At 50.4% G+C, this 20,041-nt stretch overlaps 6 protein-coding genes and 2 non-coding genes across 8 annotated transcripts; 4 read left to right on the top strand and 4 right to left on the bottom strand.

Annotated features, from left to right (window-relative positions):
- Positions 1–831: 831 nt before the first annotated feature.
- J4E84_003310 (uncharacterized protein) lies at positions 832–2,611 on the top strand (the record flags this gene model as incomplete). The annotated part of the gene is made up of 4 exons (XM_049385924.1): positions 832–1,085; positions 1,137–1,711; positions 1,771–2,217; positions 2,274–2,611. 4 exons carry the CDS (start codon positions 832–834, stop codon positions 2,609–2,611), a joined length of 1,614 nt encoding a protein of 537 aa, XP_049246801.1.
- An 843-nt stretch (positions 2,612–3,454) lies between these two features.
- Positions 3,455–4,915, top strand: J4E84_003309 (uncharacterized protein; the record flags this gene model as incomplete). The annotated part of the gene is made up of 2 exons (XM_049385923.1): positions 3,455–3,680; positions 3,780–4,915. The coding sequence occupies 2 exons, from the start codon at positions 3,455–3,457 to the stop codon at positions 4,913–4,915; spliced, it is 1,362 nt and encodes a 453-aa protein (XP_049246800.1).
- A 2,716-nt stretch (positions 4,916–7,631) lies between these two features.
- J4E84_003308 (uncharacterized protein) lies at positions 7,632–8,597 on the top strand (the record flags this gene model as incomplete). Its single annotated transcript, XM_049385922.1, has 1 exon — positions 7,632–8,597. The coding sequence occupies one exon, from the start codon at positions 7,632–7,634 to the stop codon at positions 8,595–8,597; it is 966 nt and encodes a 321-aa protein (XP_049246799.1).
- Positions 8,598–9,074: 477 nt separating this feature from the next.
- On the bottom strand, positions 9,075–10,425 carry J4E84_003307 (uncharacterized protein; the record flags this gene model as incomplete). The annotated part of the gene is made up of 2 exons (XM_049385921.1): positions 9,075–10,072; positions 10,419–10,425. The coding sequence occupies 2 exons, from the start codon at positions 10,423–10,425 to the stop codon at positions 9,075–9,077; spliced, it is 1,005 nt and encodes a 334-aa protein (XP_049246798.1).
- A 330-nt stretch (positions 10,426–10,755) lies between these two features.
- Positions 10,756–10,873, bottom strand: J4E84_003306. Its single transcript has one exon. It is a non-coding gene; the product is annotated as a tRNA-Val (tRNA).
- Positions 10,874–11,061: 188 nt separating this feature from the next.
- On the bottom strand, positions 11,062–11,165 carry J4E84_003305. Its single transcript has one exon. It is a non-coding gene; the product is annotated as a tRNA-Glu (tRNA).
- Positions 11,166–12,497: 1,332 nt separating this feature from the next.
- Positions 12,498–13,772, top strand: J4E84_003304 (uncharacterized protein; the record flags this gene model as incomplete). The annotated part of the gene is made up of 1 exon (XM_049385920.1): positions 12,498–13,772. One exon carries the CDS (start codon positions 12,498–12,500, stop codon positions 13,770–13,772), a length of 1,275 nt encoding a protein of 424 aa, XP_049246797.1.
- Positions 13,773–14,049: 277 nt separating this feature from the next.
- On the bottom strand, positions 14,050–14,494 carry J4E84_003303 (uncharacterized protein; the record flags this gene model as incomplete). Its single annotated transcript, XM_049385919.1, has 2 exons — positions 14,050–14,147; positions 14,203–14,494. The coding sequence occupies 2 exons, from the start codon at positions 14,492–14,494 to the stop codon at positions 14,050–14,052; spliced, it is 390 nt and encodes a 129-aa protein (XP_049246796.1).
- Between the last annotated feature and the right edge of the window lie 5,547 nt (positions 14,495–20,041).

Genomic DNA, 20,041 nt, shown 5'->3' with positions numbered 1-20,041 from the left:
AAGTTTACCGTTCCCTCGGGTTTGATGAGCTCGGCTACCAGCATGACTGATTTGAGATTTCCTAGGTAATATCCGTCCGAAGCAGCAATACGGGTACAGAATTACAGAACTCTACAAATCGTACCATGAATTACGAATCATACCATGATCAACATTCGCTAATCTGATGTTCACCCTGGCTCCCTTCAACCTCGTAAGGCTGGAGAAGGTCCAGAACGAATTCTTCCGCTTCCCCTAGAAAGACGTTTCCACCTCTCACGAACGTGTCATTTCGGCGGATTATCTTTTCCTACACAAGCCTGCGGCAGATGCAACTACATGTAATCAATGTACGACTCCTGCAGCGATAGCCTACGGCCCAGCCGCAGCAAACCCCCATATAAGGAAGCGGGCCGCGTGGTGTCGCGCTAGCGGCAGGGATAGTGGCATCTGGGCGGACAGGACGTCAAACCATTCATGGCAAGTCGGAGGGCCACGCACTGTGTACCGCGACGATCTTGTTGGTTGACATGTGCACCGGAGTGTATCTGCACCATTGGACCCTGGCTCCGCTCGAGAAAAAGAGATGCCGGGTATGTGAAGGGGGTTTGGGTCTAGTGCACCCCACTTCTTCGTGGAAGCGGCAGACAAGGCATTTCGCAGCGGCTGGACGAGCCCATCTCGCCAGCATGCATGTGCACGCCATTTCGTGTGTCCGTGTGGGCAATCCCTTCTTCTTACTTACCATCGCACCGTTCTCGCTTGTTCGTTTGCGTTTGCTGTTCCTGTTTCTTGGGTCTCATTTTTATTGAGGCGCTGCGTTCCTGCATATCTTAAGGCGCGCATCTGGTTATGGCTGCTTACGAGGCTCAGCCGCTTGGCAGTATGGATAAGCAGGCGACGCTGGAGTCGCGGGCGAATGCGTCGCGGTCGTTGGATGGGGATGAGAGTCAGGAGTATCACCAGTCTCTGAGGGGTTTCACGAGGGCTGATCGCGCGGATATGGAGCGCATGGGCAAGGTGCAAGAGCTGAAAAGGAATTATCGGCCGTTGTCTGCGTTGGCGTTTACCGTTATTTTGCAGGGTACTTGGGAGGTGCTTTTGACGTACGTTACCTTGGTACTGTGAATGTGGACTAGGAACTGACAGTATCGTAGTGCAACATACCAAGGCCTCCTCGATGGAGGTCCAGCAGGTCTTATCTGGAGTTTTGTCTGGACATGGTTCGGCTTCAGCACTGTTATGCTGTCGCTAGCAGAGATGGCATCGATGGCACCGACCGCTGGTGGCCAGTACCACTGGGTTTCCGAATTCTCGCCTCCAAGCGTCCAGAAGCCATTCAGCTACTTCATCGGCTGGATGTCAACACTATCATGGCAAGCCGGTACAGCTTCCGGACCTTTCCTCGTCGGCACCCTAATCCAAGCCTCTGTCATCGTCATGTACCCAGAATACGAGCCCACCAGCTGGCACGGAACGCTCATGGTCATTGCCGTGACCTTCTTGGTCTGGGTCCTCAACATCTGGGGCTCAAAGGCTATGCCTATTTTCCAGAACGTCATGTTGGTCGTTCACGTATTCGGTTTCTTGGCCATCATCATCGTCTTCTGGGTTCTGTCGCCACGGGCTACTGCTGAAGTGACTTTCACCCAGTTCAAGAATGGTGGAAACTGGAGTTCAACTGGTTTGGCTCTTATGGTGGGTCAGGTGTCTGCCATCTACGCGTGTATCTGTAAGTCTATATCTCTACCAAGCTTTATCATTGAAACATAAGCTAACTCGCGATCACAGGCTCCGACTCCGCAGCCCACATGGCCGAAGAGATCAAAGATGCCGGCAAAACCGTTCCCCGCGCCATGATCGGCGCGTACCTCATGAACGGCTCCCTTGGAATAGTCTTCCTAATCAGCTATATGTTTATGATCACCGACGTCGACGCCGCACTCGCTGAGGACTACCCACACATGTGGGTATTTGCCCAAGCCGTCAACTCCGGTGGTGTCGTAGCCCTCAACGCCATCCCCACTGTGCTCATCTTCGCCGGCACATTGACCTTCAATTTATCGACTTCGCGCCAGACCTGGGCTTTCGCTAGAGACAAGGGTCTCCCATTTAGCAATTGGATCGGCCATGTCGATCCAAAGTTGGAAATTCCGGCGAATGCTGTGACGGTGACTTGTCTTATCACCGTTGCGCTGAGTTTGATCAACATTGGCTCGGATACTGCTTTCAACGCTAGTATGTTTCTTCCTTTCCATCCGCACATTTGTACAATGTCAGCTAACGCGCTACAGTCATCTCCCTGAACGTCGTAGCCCTTATGATAACATACATGTTCTCCATCGGCGCCGTCCTCTACCGCCGCATCCGCCACCCCGAACTCCTCCCCAACTGCCGCTGGTCCCTCGGCAAATGGGGCGTACCCATCAACATCGGCGGCGTTCTCTACTCTTCCCACGCCTTCTTCTGGTGCTTCTGGCCTGAGTCTACGCCTGTACCTTTGGCGTACTTCAACTGGGCTGTTGTTATGTTTGTTGGTGTGGCTGTTCTGAGTGGTATTGACTATGCTATTCGCGGACGCAAGCAGTATAAGGGCCCAGTTGTGCTTGTGGATGGATTCAAGGGCGAATGACAGATACGTGCGTTAGAGATAAGGGATGAGGACGAAGAAGGAGAGGGCGATGAGCTACTTGGGTTTGATGTTAATAGATCTGACGATGAAGACGAGGATTGAATATAGACTTTTTCTCCGCTTAACTTGGCCTGGCATGTGCAGCGAACCATCGTGTCCGCGGGCATCCGTAATACGACCTCATGCAGCAAAGCTATCGCAATCAAACCGTATACTAATGTGACTTTTGATGACCAGCTTGAGCCAAGAGCAAGCCCTGGTCTGGGTCGGACGCGTATTCCATTCCTCGTTGATACGAACTCATTGTAACGATGTGAACCGTGACTGTCGCCAGCGGCCTTGGTCTCCGCACATGTGTGTCCACCAGCGGAGGCCTGATGTGGAGATATAGTCGAGAAGCGGCCAAATACGCGACTTTGCGGTAGCTGCAGCCGACACCAGGCTGTTATTGAACACCGTTGGGTAGTCAGGTCCTTGATTGCTCACCTTGGCAAGACGCGAAGGATGGGCAGATGCAATTGGAGTGGGGCATCAGATAAAATTTGCACCGGATAATGCTCGGATCTGATAAGATGCTCAGCCTTTAACCAATCGCAAACCGACCACCACATCCGCGACGATGGTGGATCGCTCGTGTACTTGCGAATAGCTTAGTTGTTGGCGCGACGATAGTTAGCTGGTTTCCGATGTCGGTGTGGTGTATGTTTGGTGCGCTGCCGGCATATAGAAGTGGGCGTTCTGCCACCTGCACTTCTAATCTAATCAGATCATCTTCCTCCCATCCCGCCCTGCCAACACTCCTACACCCCCACGACCCCTCCTTTATCAGATCAAATATTCACAATGAGGCTCCAAGGCGTTACGGACACACTGGGCAACCTCCGCCTATCAAATCCCAACCGCGTACTCGTTGTCGGCTGCGCATATGGAGGCATCTCTACTGTCGTCAACCTCCTAGAACTCTCACAAGGGAAGGCCCGACAGAGTGTCTACCCAGGTCCTGACTTCAAGGGTGCACGGAGTAACAGAGGGGTTGAAATTACTGTCATCGATGAGCGCGATGGTTATTGTGCGTCACTCTACCCCACTAGCCGAGGCTCAGCATCTTTCCTGCCCCACCTTGTCACCCTGCGTTAGAGGAACTTTAGCTAATGCTTGTGTCTTGCAGTCCACTCGGTTGGCGCACCGCTCGCCCATGTTACACCAAAGTACACAACCCATATGTGGAAGAGGTATAGCCACCTAAATGAGCTAAAGCACCCAAATCTGCACTTCAAGCATGGAAGTGTTAAGAACATCAACCCTGAAGCCAAGGTTGCAGAGTGGTGCGATCGCAATGGCAAGACGCAACACCAATCATACGACTACCTAGTCATGGCCACCGGCCTGAAGAGACCGTTCCCTGCCGTGCCAAAGTCTGGAAGCTTCGAAGAGTACCAGAGAGATTCAAAGGCTTTCATCGAAAAGATCACTGGCGGCGACCCATCGAAGTGTGAAGGAAGAAAAGTTGTAGTCATCGGCGCTGGTGCTGTCGGTGTTGAATTCGCTGCTGAGATCAAGAGCTACTACCCTGAGATCGATGTCACACTCGTGCACTCACGGAGTGAAGTACTGTCGTCAGAGCCACTACCGGCAGACGTCAAGGAACGCGCAAAGATTCTGCTCGAAGAAGAAGGCGTCAAGCTGGTCTTGGGTAGCCGCGCATCTATCACGGAACAACCGAATGGTCAGTTCACAGTCACACTCGCAAACAACGACACAATCACAGCCGACTTCGTCATTGACTCGACGAAGAAGGGCACACCGACCACGGGTGTCCTGCCTACTGAGTGCCTGAACGAGGACAAGGAGATCATGGTCCATCAATCTCTGATGTTCAAGGACAATATTCCAAACGCATCATCGCACTTCGGCGTCGGCGATGTAATCGCCTGGACCGGTATTAAGCGCGCAGGCAGCGCAACAGTCATGGGTCAAGCCGCTGCACAAAATATCTACTCCGCCATCCTAAACTCAGAACTTGCTCCTTCAACCGAGCAGTACACACAAACAGAGCTGCCAGCATGGGATGCAGTCATTGGTCTAGCAGTTGGCAAGCAATGTCTGACATACGACCCGAAGAACGGCATCAAGTATGGTGTTGAGGTCATGAAGAATTACTTTGGCGATGACCTCGGTTGGTCGGCGAGCTTGAAGTACATGGGTCTGACTGATGTTGTAGAGAGGGCGGATAGCCCGGTGGAGGAAGTGGAGAAGACGAAGATGACCGAGGTGGGCATCAAGCCTGTCAGCGCGCAGGCGTAAATTTAGACGGACAAGAGTCTGCAGGCGTTATGGGTATAGGAGCATGACAGGAAACATGTATTTTTCGTACAATCAGATTAGCATTTTACATACCGTCCTTTCATTATCCTTAGCGCTCGTGTTTGGAGATGTGAAATGCAGCAGATGGCGGCGAACTCGAATGATTTTGAGAAGCTGTCGACGGCAAATGACCTCGGAAGGTATCACAAACACTTGGCGCATATGCAGTCACTGCCACAAAATGCTGCGCGGAGGTTTTCGAAATCATCCGGTCGTTGTTGCCGTGCGCAATTCGTCCACGAGGCGCAGCCAGGTAATTGCGCCTGCGTATTCAAGTACTCTCAACCCTTGCACAGTGCGCATCCACCATATTTACCCACGACATCGAAATCCCCAGGAGACACACTCACAGTCAATTATCACAGACAGCAACATGGTGCACCTTACCAAGATCAAGGAAAGTAATGCGCAAATCGACGAAAAGACAGCACCCCGGGTCGCAGTGTTTGTCGGTGGGACTTCAGGAATAGGAAAGATCACGCTGGGAGCGGTAGCGAAACTTGGAACAAACTTCAAAGCCTACGTTGTTGGAAGAGAAGAGAGCAAGGCAGCGTTCCAACCCTTCATCGAAGAGCTACATACAGCGAACCCGAATGCGAGTATCATATGGGTAGAAGGCCAGGTCACGCTGCTGTCTGAGGTAAAGCGGATATGCGACTACATCAAGAAGCTCGAAACCAGCATCGATCTGCTCTTCCTGACAACCGGATACGTACCATTTTTTGGACGGGAAAGTAAGTCCATCCTGGCATGATCTTGCTACAATGCGCTTCGTCAAAAACTTACGTGCCCAGCTACATCCGAAGGCCTAGACATCAGCCAGGTACTAGAGTTCTACGCGCGATTCTGCTTCACACAAAACCTCCTTCCCCTCCTCCGCGCTTCGGATCGTGCACGCGTAATAAGCGTACGCGCGGGCGGAATGGAAACCGACTGGTTTTTCAAACCAGATGATCTACTGCTCGAAGCCCCAGGCGCCTTCGGATTTATGACTACGATGATACATATGATCAACATGGCCACGCTTTCACTCGAACGCCTCGCGGCAATACCAGAGAACAAGAGTATCGTCTTCATACACGCGGCTCCAGGAAGTGTGCGGACGGGAAATCTGTTCCGCGGGTTCAAGGAAGGGTCCTGGGGCTCGTGGGCGGCTTGGATGTTCATGGATCCGGTTATTAGGATCATGACGTATAGGGAAGAGGAGGCCGGTGAGAGGTATGTGTACCAGATTACCAGTGCGGCTTTTGGAGGGAAGGGTGTGCCGTTGAGAGAAGGTATTGCGGAAGGGAAGAACACAGTAGGACAGAAAGACGGAGGCTTATTCCTGATATGGCATACTTGTGAGACGACGCTGAATGAGAAGCCGCTGGCGAGATTGAGGGCGAGCGGCGCCCAGGACAAGGTTTGGGCCAAAACACAGGAAATTGTTGGGCCATATGCTTAGCCTTTTTGTGTGTTTTACGTACGGTTTACTCGCTTCGGTCTATTGGAGCTGCTGATCGGGTCGTTGGCTAGTACCTGGGGAGCCATAACGATGAATTCTTGAAGGGACGCCATAGTAACGGCTGAAAAGCAGAATGGTTGGGACTGCTAAAGTTTACGGGGAGCGGCGAGTGATCCGGGTGTCATGGACGCGCTGGGATGATCACAGACAAACAATACACAACCTTGGAGCTACCATTGTGACACAGAAATTCCAGAGTTTGAGAAACCAAGCGACTGGTTCAGCAGGATGTCAAGGCATCCCTAGCGATCGCGAACGACTGGGTAAGCGAAGGCCAGATATGGGGTATCTGGGACGAGATGAGAGACGTGGCTCAAAATAGGGTGCGCTAAAGGGGTGGAGCCCGCTATACCACATCCCGAACCCGTTTCGCTACACGTTGACTGACGTGCAGCATGCACAATGCAGCCCAAGATAACTCACCTTATCGCAAATCATCTCATCTCCATCACGAACGTCTGACAACGACGCAACTGTTTCCTTCAACTCCATTTGCGCAGCGTTGTGGCCATTGTTCTCATCCGGAAGGTGTTTGCCGCGCCGTCCTTCGTCCCCATTCCAATTTCCCGCACAGCCCGGTTCTCCGGAAAAGGGGCCACTGTGGCTCGTAACGTTACTGCCCCTAACGGTCATCGCAATGTACACCATTTCACCATGAAACGATCTTTTTTCAGCTGTCAGATGGGTCTTCACGCTGATCAAGTCGAGAAACATTGCTGAGGTCACGTTGGGCGCGCATGGCAGGAGTCGCGTCCAGCATGCTCAATCGATAACGTTGAAAACAACAACCGCGGGACCCGCTTGCCACCCGCATTCCGAGATGCTCTCAGGCGTTCTAGAAGCGGCCGCTAGCTCATTCACGCAGAATTTGGATGTGAACGCCTGTTCGCATGCTGGCCGATGCGGCATGGGGGCGTGTCATGGTTGCACAACTAGGCACCAGAATAATCCGTATCCCCATCCCGAGGTCCCCAGTAATGTTTCCATCTCTTTGCGCATCTTGTTTACTTCTCCCATTTCACATAGTCTTGACGCGCGCTGTTATTGTGTATTTGTAGTACCTCTTAATCGTAATCGCGCGTTTAGCACTTTGTATTCTACCAGCAGTGTAGTCGGCCCGAGTTATACCACCACAGATCCGAACACGCGATGTTTCCCAGTGTAAAGGATAGAGCACGGCAGCTTTTTGGAGAGGCTGCGGTTCCTGACGCTGCTCCTCCGCCTCCGGTCGCGACGGGAAGGAGAGGCGCGCCACTCAAGGCGTCTGCTGCGACTAAGGCGGCACCAGAACCAAAGACGCCTGCGAAAACTTCTAGGTCAAAGAAAGATGCGCCAGTGGTCGAGGAAACACCAAAAGCCATAGGCGCATGGCCAAGTCCTTTCGATTCGTTCAAGGCGAGAACATCGCCACCAGAGAAGCCCACACCGTCAACGCCGTCGAAGTCGAAGTCCTCCAAGACAACTACCGCATCGAAACCATCCGCGCCGTCAAAAACCAGCACACCTTCCGCGTCAAAGCCAGAGAAGTCTTCAAAGAACGAAAAGTCAGAAAAATCGAAATCTGAAAAGGCCGAGAAGTCGTCTAAATCGGAGAAGAAGTCAAGTTCGCGACCGAAGACACCACCGACACCCAAAGCCGCCGCGCCACCAAAGAAAGCTCCAGAACCCAAGCCCTCCACCCCGTCACGCAAGAAGACCGAGTCGAAACCCGCGCCCAAACCTAAAGAAGCCTCGCGCCCTAAGCTTGATGCTCGCACCTCCTCGTCGCGACCAAAGATGGAGCGAACGTCGTCATCCTCTTCCCTCGAAGACGACGAATACAGCGATTTACGTGCCGCCTGCCTCCGCGAAGCGTCTAACGTTACCGGCCTCAAAGGCAAGAATTTAGCGATCTCGCTGCGTCAGCGCTCTTCTGGCGGCTGGTACGCGGCGCTAAAAGATGTCGGTGCGGATAAATACCTCAAGATGTGGATGAATCGGGATAAGACTTTCAAGACGCAAGATGAGGCGCTAGAGGCATATTTGGTCTTTGTTAAGAAGATGAATACCGATATGAAACTCTTTGGACCGATGAGTCCGAAACTTGGATCTGGGAAGAGCAAGGGCTTCTTCTAGATGTGCGACGAGGAGAGGAGCTACACGCGTTGACTTCACCGACCGACGCGACTGAGACGTGTTTTACGAGAACATGTCATTTGTAATATATGTAACAACACCACCACTACTACGGGATCCGGGACTTTTTTTCCAGCGAGGCGTTCTATTTTGGATCCGGTTACGAGACCCCAGTTGGCTCGCAACTCTGTTGTAATACGCTGTAACAATATGTACGATATGTAGGACTACGCGCCTTTTTTGGATTTTGGATTTTGGACTTTGGATCTTTGGCGTTACGGCACGCTACGACGAACTGGACGATCTTGCGCGGCGACGTACTGGGCCGGTTGGTTTCATTCGGTTCGCTATATACCCCACTCAAGATCTTGCTATTCCTCCATCTCACCGATATGGCTCTGTTCGTTGACCGAACGAACGGATCGCCGTTTACATATCTTTGTAATACATAATACTTCTACCTTGGTATCAGATCAGTTATACCCCGCTATTGAATTCGGACGTCCATTCTATCCAAGTCCGGCGGCCAGGCTGGTCTCTCTTTCTCTTCTCCATTTCTTCGTCCGAGTCGACATAAGGGTAGAGATGACGGACGCCGTCTGCATCTCCATCACTGACTTTCCATCGCACGTCGATGATTTCTAGATCTTCTTTTGCGACTGGGTTTGGTGGATCGAAGCCTAGTCCGCGGTGCTTCCAGAATGCCAATGGGACTTGTAGGACGTCGTCTGTATTCGCTCCGTCATTCGCGAATTCCGAAGAGGTATACAACATGATAGACTCATCGTCAAACTCTATGTCACTGTTGATGTACAATGGTAACTCAATCCCTCCCTCGCGGAGAGGCGCGATATGGTCGATGGTATCGTAGTCTTGGACAGCGGGGAAGTCGTATTGGAGAGCTAGACGGTAGTCGGCGCAGACTTGTTCCATGGTATGTTGTTTCGCCGCATCAACTTTCGCTTTCGCAGCTGCGTAACCCCGTAGTTTGGAGCAGTCAAAGTGGACGTAGTCGTTGCGGTCTTCGCGTTGGTGCTCGTGCCAGAATCCGAATAGGTGGCCTAGTTCGTGGGCCACAGTTGTGATCCAGTAATCTGGTGGATATTTTTGCTTGAAGGCGAGACCAAGATGGATGCCGTGCCGACCTTGCTCGTCGCTCCATTCTTTTGGTATGTATCCCGTGACCGAAGAAGCTTGAGTCTCAGTATCTTTGGACTCCGCGATAACGGCAATATCGTTTTTGACGTGCTTGTTCCAGACCCAAGGGTCGTCATCCTTTTCGCGTTTGTTGTAGCAGTAAGGCCACACGCCTTCTTTGACTCTGTACTCCCTGAACTGAAGTATGTAACCGCTTGGACAACCGGGCTCACCAATCTTGTCCACCCAGAGTTTCCAAGCTGCGTCGATATCGTCCTTGAAGTTATTGCGGGCGCTCTCGTCTTCGAAACAGTATCGGACCAGTCCGTCGGGCCACACTGTACGAGGTTGTCCGGTCTAGCTGAACGGTCAGTTGGACGTCATGCGTTGGAGCGTAGGGATGAGCATACCATAGTTACGATCTCAGTCCATCTGCGATCTAGTGAAGACTCGTCTCTAGATACGAGTAGGCTAGAGATCATCTGTGATGTTGTGTGGGTATCATTGGCTACATATTTGAAGCTGTTAAGAGGCGGTGGACAAGCGGTGACGAATGCCAGAAAGAGAGAAAGGGTTGGCAACAACATGGCGGTTTCGGTGGAGTTATGTATGGGTTGCTCCTCGAAAACTTGAAAGCCTATAATAGAACACGCAATCTGCCTGTTCGAAAAAAAAAGCGCGGACCTTCCATAGTACGAGGAAGTGGCGTTAAATCAAGTGAAAGCTTGGATGCTGAGGCGCTCTCTCCGAATATGAGGCCTGGCGTTCTAGTGAAAAGCGAGTCCAGTATGCTCGCGTCCACTAATGTCTACGTCCAAATAAAACTCGACCTCCCCTAGCACATATAGCTGCAGGAACATGAAGTATTCTGTGTAATCAATTGTTTTGTTTGGGTGAGATAGCCAAGTACAGCAGTCTCTAGTCCTCAGACTAGCTAGGACTATGTGTCGACTAAGAAGCACAAATCCAGAACGAGATAACAACTACAAAGGCAAAAACAATACAAGCAGCAAAATGTAAGTGGATACAGCGAGACTCGAACCCGCATCTCCTCACTGCTGTGCTAGACGTTACCGTCTAGTCCAGCGACACTCTCACTTGCGTAAGAGTGGGCGCCTTTGCCATTAGACCATGTACCCTTTAACTGACATTTAACACGGATAATACCTCTTAAATACCGCGGAGATGTTCTTAATCGCGATCTACAGTCCTCGAAGTGCTTCTTTGTCGCATTGGTCACGACTGTTCTTTGTTGTCCCTCGCCAGACATCTCTAAGCCCATCTCCAACAGACCAACCAAAGAACGATCCAAGTAGCAAAAGGTGATTGGATACAGCGAGACTCGAACCCGCATCTCCATGAACCGTCGAGCTCATTAGCCCGACGACACCCTCGAAAGAGTGGGCGTCTTGGCCATTAGACTACATACCCTTTGATTGGAGTTCAGTGCCAACAAAACCTCTTATACAGCCCTCAAACACCCTCCATTTGATATGTGCAATCGCGATAGAGCCTATCCTTAGCAACACATCAGAGCTGTTTCTTCCTTTTCATCCCACAGACATTCCCGACTTCATTTCCGATAGAGCAGCTCATAAGCACTACTAACACCACCAGGGAAACCTGTTATCACGACCGCGCCACGTCAGGTGGTCGATAAGATATCCCCCGCAATGAGTACCATCCATGAAGCTCTTGGTCATGACCTCTCGCCAGTCAAAGGACAGGATCTTATCTTCCAAGTCAAGCCCAAAGGTGAGAACTCCCTCGTTACTATCCGCAGGGCTAGCAGTGACGCCATCCAAAAGTCTGACAAAGATCGCACGGTCGTGATCTGGCCCTTTCAATTTCGCCAGCACTTCAAACCCCTTGTTTATCCATCCCCTTTGTAGTTTGTCGACGTAGAGACACATTCGCTGCGTGTCAACGTACTGAATGAATGGCCGGTCGGTACGGCTCATATCGAAGTAAACAAGGGTTTTGTCTGGGGAGTATCCTTTGAAAGTACCGCGACTGCAGGATATGGTCGATTTGTTTTTTCTCTGATATTCGAGGGATACCGTGAGGAAGTTTGGAAGGAAGACAGTGCTGGTGTATATTTCGACGGCAGCCTTCAGATTGCTGGAGACATGACGGCAAGCAAGCCAGAGGTGTTCAGGATCTTCGGAATATGCGAAGACCATGGCCCATATCTCCGTGGGTAAGTCGCTCATCGTGAGTATGGGGTCTGGTAGTAACTGGATGTGAGAATTGTGGTGATGATTTTGTTGAAGAGGGAAAGAAGTCTTGGCAAGAGCAAAGGAATGTATGTCTCTGAGTTTTCAGTTTCTTATGTTGGTATTATTTGCTTGGAAATGGCTGATAAGCGCGGCGTTGTGCGCGGTCGTAGTACCATGGTTGCAATAGAGTACATCGGACAGTCGGTACGCTAGCAGGATGAATTTCGACGAATCTGATGCGACAAGAAACAGTCGGCATGGTGGGAACTGTACTGCGGATATACCAAGGCTTCCCTGAATCTTAGCGAGGTCAGAAGCATGATGGGCCATGCCACAGCCGTGCCTAGGCAGCCGCAGCCAGCGATTACATAAGCAGACCCTTCACTAGCGCGTAAGCTCGCCCGGGCGATCTATTGCTTGTACAACTACTGTTGCGACCGCTAACAAAAGCCAACCCTCCTCCAACCGCCCCCGCGTACGGAATCTATCGCGCTCGACGTCCCAACTCTTACGGAGCCTCGAATACCTCCCGTAGCATCCCAATATGCCGGCCGCCGCGCTACCATCGCACGCGCCGCCGCAGATTCCAGGCTTCCAAATCCCGAATGACGAGGCGCATTCACTCAAACAATCTGTCGCCGAACTCCTCGAACGCGACAACCCACGCTTTCCCGGCGCGCAACCCGTATCCTTCTCGCGCGAACACGTCACCGAGCTCCAGCGCAATGAATACTACATGTGCGAGAAGACGGACGGCTTGCGCTGCCTCCTCTACTTGCACTGGCAGGAGGGACCGACAGGAGCTTTCGAGCCTGTGACTTTCCTGATCGACAGGAAGAACAACTACTACAACGTCCAGCCTCCGTTTCGCATACGTCACTACCAGCACCTGAACGAAGCCGAGCCATTCTTATTCGGAACCCTTCTGGACGGCGAGCTGGTCCATGACCAATATCCAAACGAGCCTGCGCCACGTCTCAACTTCTATGTCTTCGATTGCTTGGCGGTGGATAATACAAATGTGACGCAAAGGACACTGGACAAGCGGTTGGGTCGGCTGCATGAATGGGTCATCAAGCCGTACGAAGCCGGCTTGACTAGGACATTTGGCAAGAACATTACACCAGACGACCTGAAGCCGTTTGCACTCAAAGGAAAGAAGACCTACCCTGCATACAAGCTCGAGGACATGTTTAGCAGCATCCTCCCCAACCTCCGACACGGCAACGACGGCCTGATCTTCACCTGCGTATCCACACCCTACCAGTTCGGTACCGATAGACACATCCTCAAGTGGAAGCCACCACACGAGAACACCATTGACTTCAAGCTCCGCCTCGGCGACTTCCCACTCATAGACCCACAAGATGGCGAGGACGGCCTCATCCCCGACTACGACGCGATGCCTACCCCCCTCCAACTGCTCGTGCAGCACAACGCGAACCACTACGAAGTCTTCGCCACCCTCTCTGTCACCCCAGCTGAATGGGAGACGCTCAAATCCCTGAACCAACGCCTCGACGGCCGTATCATAGAATGTTACCGCACAGAAGGTGGACAGTGGAAATACAAGGCTGAGACGGACGGTACGCCGCGCTGGCGCGACGACAAGAAGGATGCCAATCATATCAGCACTGTTAGGAGCGTGCTGGCAAGTATTGAAGCTCCGGTTACCGAGATGGACCTTTTGGCTAATGCAGAAAATATCAAGAGGGAGACGTACCGGCTACAGGGTAAGCTGGACCAATACCGCCCGCCCCAAGACGGTGAGCGTGAGGCTAAAAAGCGCAAATTCAGCGACGGCCTCAACGGTCACTGAGCGTTTGGGTTTCGACGCGATGAGGACCTCCAGGGTTTGCTATCAGCAATATTTTTAAACTTTTAAGATGTAATCGTATTCGTCAGGGCGTTACGGCGCGTTCAGGCAGTTCATGATACCCACGCTCAGTTTATATAGGGCGGCAAAAATCGAAGTTTTGTTGTTCCCAGTACGGTGTTTCTTTCCATTTCTGACTTCAGCCTATCTGAACAGGTACCCGTTGTCGTGATGCCTCGCTCCGTTTCCCCGTAGGTATGTGTAATGAGCCTCATCCTTATCATTTCTTCCCTTTCCCCATAAACACATCCAGCATATGCTTCAAATCCTCATCGCTGCCCTCCTTACCCTCCCTGGCCTCTTTGAAGATCCTGTACACTGTCCTTTCCATTAGCAACCTCTGTGCATTATGGGACCTACTGAATATACGTACAGTTACGGGTCATCCACTCTTTACCCCAGTGCACTCCAGCGCCCCTTGCTACTTCTGATTGCAGCACTCTCTTTTGCCAGTCCTTCAAAACCTTTTGGGGATTGTTGCCGCGATTTGCTGTTAGATATTTGACGAAAGTCTTGCCCTCTTCGTCGTCGAGATATTCGTATCGTATGATGAGCCAGTTGTACTTTTTCGCTTTGCCAATGCTGTGGGCGATTTCGGATGAAGATGTAAAGTCTATGCCAAGGGGGTGTATGACTTGGAAGATCGCTGTGGTGGTGGCCGTCATCTTTGATGGGAAGACGGGGAAGTGCTGTTAAGGTTCGTAGATGAAGAGTATACTCGGTCGGAGATGACTAGTCAGGTATGTCGTGGTAGATATATGGGTACAGTATTCGGGTGGTAGTTAGAAACAGTACATACTTCCAGAGTTAGATACATGTTAGTGTCAGTCATTCGGAAGTCATATCTCTATGACTGCATGCGACATCATGATGGTCACACAAAGTGTCAACCTTGTGGTCGGGTGTGAAGACGTATGAGTAACTTATGCAGTCATTCAAAGTTTCGGTACGTAGTAAGAATATCTGTTTAAGGCATTTCTTGCTTTGCTGGACTTTCGCTTGCCTCACTAAGCTGCCTGCTCGGTTCATAAAGCACCTTGATACCCCTATTCCAATAGTACCCCTTTCGCGCTACTTCTTCTTCCACTTCCTTCATCTGGATTTCGTGGACTCTTTCCATACTGTGTACCCAGGCAGAATATACTGTGTTGACTATTAGCAGAAAGAGCGGATTCTGAAGACTGCAAGAGCGACTCACAGTTGTTTGTTGTCCATACTTCGTCATCGTTTCCTTCATCGCTGTTGAGAATTTCGCGACCGTATTTGCGAAACTCAAGTTTCCTCCTCCTCCTCATATCCTTCTTGCAGTCTACCTTGACCTTATTTGTATGGAATGTAAGGCCTCCGTCAGTCCCGATTTCCTGGTTACTTGGACCGTTGGGATTGGGGTGGACACAATAACGCCAGCGTTTGTCTCCTAGCTTTGCCGATATATTTGGGATTTCGTCGATAACTTCTTTATTGTTCGTCTGGCCTATTGAGTACTTCCCGAGCTTATTATCGGGGTCTGTCGCGTCGGGATAGTGTACGGTGTACTTCTTACTCATGTCTGTGGGTGAGAGTGCTTCTTTGAAAGACGCGTAGATAGAGGAGTATGTACTAGATATGTGCGTGGTATGTAAGAGGGAGCAACGATTGGAGGGACTGCAAAGCTTCTGACTTTATAACTCTGCGCAGTGTCATCTTGTGGTTCAGAGAAAATGAGTCAAGAAGTGACTGGTCGCTCAATACTCATAAATATTGAGTAGATGAATGCTCTTGCCACAGTTGCCGTTACTCAGGAAGCTTCTGACTTGGCTATTTCGCGAGCGCGCACACTTTCAGCAATAACGGCATGCACTACTCCCATCTGGGTTCAAAACGTATCTAAGAACAACGACGAAGCGTTGGGAGATATGATAGTCACACGATATGTATGTCTGAGGCAATGCATGAAGACTAAGGAGCAACCACCTTGTTCATTTGGATATCTACCTACAAGAGACACTCCCCCGCAACACCTTGTTTGCCATGCTGAATCGTTGCATCTTCTTTTGACCTATTCAAGAATGACGGGGACTTCTCTGGGGCAAGTGTGTCTTATTTTTCATTATCTTCGTTCATGCAGTCGGTAGTTACACGTCTTGCCAGTGGTTCATATGCAAGCAGCACTAGATATTCGTCAGCAGGTTTGTAACTCCTCCGAATAGCCCAAGAGACTCACGTGTTTTCGTGCACCATCCATCGTCTCCACCCTCTTCTTCGTCGTCATCGCCTATCTCAAAGTCACCTCTCTTGCATCTGTCCCATTCTTTCTCTCCGCGAAGATTTTTAAGATGTTCTTCGTTCTCGACAGGCCAACGACGACAGGTCCATCCTCCCGAGGGCAGCTTCTCGATGATGAGGTTGACGAGTGTGATGATAGGTGGGCAGTTCGTGTATTCGGTCTGGGTTTCTCCGTTACCGTCAGGGTAGGTAATTTTGTGCACATTGAGCCTGTCTAGCAATGGCCAGAGTTCGTTCAGCCTTGACATTACTACACAGACGGTAAGTCCACTGAGCCTTGTTCAGCATCGTAGAACTATACTCACATGTAGGAGTAACGAATCGCGTCTTTGTCAACCCCCATTTCGGGTCCACTTTCACAGCCTTTCCGTCAGGGAACTCCATGATCTCAATCGTGTTCTTGTCATCATCGACCCCTTCATTAACCTCCCAGTATTTGCAGGCTTCAGTGTTTTCAGTTCCGGTATGACGCGAGTGCGAAAATAGGAACAGTTCATGTAGGCGTATGCGACAAATGTATCATCCTTTGCGGAAAACTTCACAGTGAAGAGTTTCGGCATCGTTGGTGCGGAGAGAAATGAAGTAGGTGTCAGATGTTGTAGGGATGGTTGGCAGTGAATTTCGGTGTTATACGTTGTTGGGAAGAGTTTGAGGAAGAGCTCGAGGGATTTCACGTACTAGAACATATACTTCGGCGCTGTGACTGTGGTAATCATTGCGATGATGACTGCGATGGTGAATGCTGACCTTAGAATGGTGAGTATACCTATGACAACGAAAGGCTGGTCATAGCTGTGCATGGTGACAGTCAACCGTGATTAGATAAGTCAGTCAAAGGGGAAGTAGTCTCAATTACTTTGGTACGATCTTGACCGACGTGACTGAGTCCATCAATTTCTGAACTAGGTCTTAGTGGGACAGTGTACACGTCGGGCCTTGTGGGCCTTCCTGCGCCTCGGCTTCTTTTTGGGAATTAAGTCCGCAGCCACTTGACATACCGCAAACACTAGACTGTTGTTTAGCATAACTGCTACATCACGCTCTTCACCAATCCAGGAATAACTTACAGCCTTTCGTGATCCATCCGTCGTCAATTGTCTCCCCATTTAACCCCTTTTTGAAGAGGCGCTCGCATCCACCATCACTGTCGTGGTATTTCTTGAAATCCTTCTCGCTAGCAACTAGCTTTACGTCGCATTTGTCGAATCGCGAATACGGCCGCCCTGGCAACTTCAAGATGCGCTCAATTCCCTTAGCGATAGAGTAGCTGTTCGTGTAGCCCGTCTTGTAAACGTCTGGTGAGCCAGTGCGAGGCCGGAAACGATAAGTTATTTCGTAGTATCTGCAGCTGCGAAGTACTGCCATCACTAGACACGTTAATACATTAGGCGCATTCTGGGTTTGCGTCACTTTACACACATCCAGGAGTAGCCCACCGACCATTGTTATCAGCCTTCCACTCTTCGCCAAGGATCTCTACGGGCCCTTCGTTGTGGTATATCTCTTTCTTCCTTTTAACTGCTTTTCTCGTAACGTGAACTGGGTCTCCAGCTTTCCATCCACGGAAGCCCGATTTTTCGACGAGTTCGTCAACAAGTGTTTTCAGGAATGCGTGGTTCGTGATGCCCTCACTCCCTCCGTTGCTAAGGATGACGCCTGCTATAGAAAGATCTTCGGGAAAGAACATTGAACAGATGTGCGGCATCGTCGTTATATGTGATGGTAACCTAATGGATGCAGTGTGGTGCAGTGAAGCGTTGCGTAGAGGTTCCATGGTGTGAGTTACTGTTGAACATAACGCAGTCTGACACATGCCAAATGACTCTTGAAATCGCTGTGTCAACATGGTGCGTCAAATGGTGAGGAGTAATATTTTGAACTGTGACCGTCAACTGCAGTGAGTCACATCTGAGCCAGAGGTTAAATCATGATGAGATACGTCTATGATACACATAGCTGAAAGAACCAGATGAAATGCCACTTGGAATCGTACGGCCGGAGACAGAAACCAGAAAACACAAGTCCATCAGCAGAGATCTGGGGCTCGAGTTGTACCCTCAGTTATAGCAATGGAAACATTGGGGGATTGAGACGCGAAAATTCCAGTGCCTCCTGCCGCTTTCTCTCATGCTCAATACATGCGAGGCGTGCACGATTCACTGTATTAGTACTTAGCATCAATTCATGCCACTCTCTGGAACGTTGCAGATAGAACTTACAGCCATCTGTGATCCAACCTATGACCTCCTCACACTCGTATTCCCATGGCGCATTCAGCTTAGGCCTCCCATCCTCATGCCGCAGCTTCCTAAGCTCTTCCTGGTTCTTCACTAGGATTACCGTCACATTTATCTTCCAACTCCAACCCAGGCGCTCGGCTGCTTTAACCTTGCCCGCAATAGCGTGCTTGTTCGTGTAGCCGATCTTCGCAAAGCAATCCGCGCTGGAGTTCCATTCGTATTCTATCTTGTATACTTTGGCGAGTTCCAGTGCGGAGAGTACTAATGACCGTGTCAGCACGTTAACTTCCGTATAATACTCCAGAGTTGTACGTACGTCCAGGAGTGATCCATAAGCCGTAGTCTTCTTTATCCCACCCCTTCACCTTCACGCAGTCCTCTTTTTTTATATTATGCTTGATCAGTATCAGCTCCTTGGCGATTTTGCTCAGGTGACTCAGGTCCAAAAATTCCCATCTTGGTAGGTTGGGGTCTCTGGTCGATCTCTCCATGAGTTCCCCTATAGCGGGAGAATTAGTGAAGCCGATGTCCATGTCCTTTTCATCGCATTCTCCCTCTGGGGGAAACTCCGTGGGAAAGACGACAAGATAGAGCTCTGGCTCTATCGTCAAGTCGATAACTGAGTCAGGTATCGAGGTATCCATGGATGTATACGAACAGATCTGATCGAAGTAATGGTGTTGTGAAGAGTGTGTTGAAGTGTAAGCGCAGATACACCAAGATATAAGCGCTCGCACGCTGACTGCGACAATGACAGCATGAGGTATGAGTCTATAGTAGTGACTATCTATGGATATGATTCAGCAGGTGAGTCAAGACAAATGTCAGCGCGGTGACTGCCCAGGTGCGATGGTGACTGCGATGGTGACTATAACAATGATGTACGATATCTAAATGGTGAGTAACTTTGCATTGATGAGTAGGCATGTCACACCCTTCTTCATGACTCTTACTTGCAATGTAACGACACAATATATCGGGAGTCAGGGGTTGAACAGTCACAGAAAGTTCAGCAAGATCGTAAAGCTGATGGGACTTATCTCGGTATCTTTGTTTCATCACACAACTATTTGCGCGACCTAGTAAAAGTTGCTCCATTGGCAGATGTCCAGCCTCGAGATCGTGCTTTAGTTCTTACACTTGTAGCTATTTTCCGCCGCCGAACAACCTTTGCAAGAACCCAGGAGATTTAGTTTTGCGTCCCACTTCCACTACCTTCTTGTCTTTGCTGATTTTCCTCTGAGCCAGCAACAGGAGGTATGCGTCTTGAACTAGATTATCAGTTAGCGTGGCATTATTCTGTGGATTACATGAGGACTCACAGCCTGGGGTAATCCATCCGCCGGGCCCCTTCGCGATATCCTTGCGGACAGGCACAGCCCCTCCATCACTGTCTTTGGCTTCTTGGAGTTCTTTCTCGTTTTCCGCGACGTTCCATTCGTTGGCATGGAACATCAGGGGTGGAGACGACACGGCTTCATTGAACTCCCGGGCGATATGGAACTCACTAGTATGGCCGTCAATGGTAGGGCCATCCTCACTAGTATCTTCGCTAGTACAATATGGTATTGTGTAAGACCTAGCAGCTCTAATTCTTGCCAAAACTAGACAACGTATTAGTCTACGAATGCGTGTTTCGTTCTGCGTAATTTAACGTACGTCCAGGAGTTGCCCATCGCCCCTTCTCGTCACATTGCCATTCGTCGC

This window comes from Alternaria hordeiaustralica (genome assembly GCF_023758085.1).
Source record: "Alternaria hordeiaustralica strain BMP 2776 chromosome Unknown scaffold_4, whole genome shotgun sequence".
Taxonomy (NCBI): domain Eukaryota; kingdom Fungi; phylum Ascomycota; class Dothideomycetes; order Pleosporales; family Pleosporaceae; genus Alternaria; species Alternaria hordeiaustralica.
Note: the sequence above shows the minus strand (reverse complement) of the source record. Positions and strands in the feature narration are given on the sequence as shown.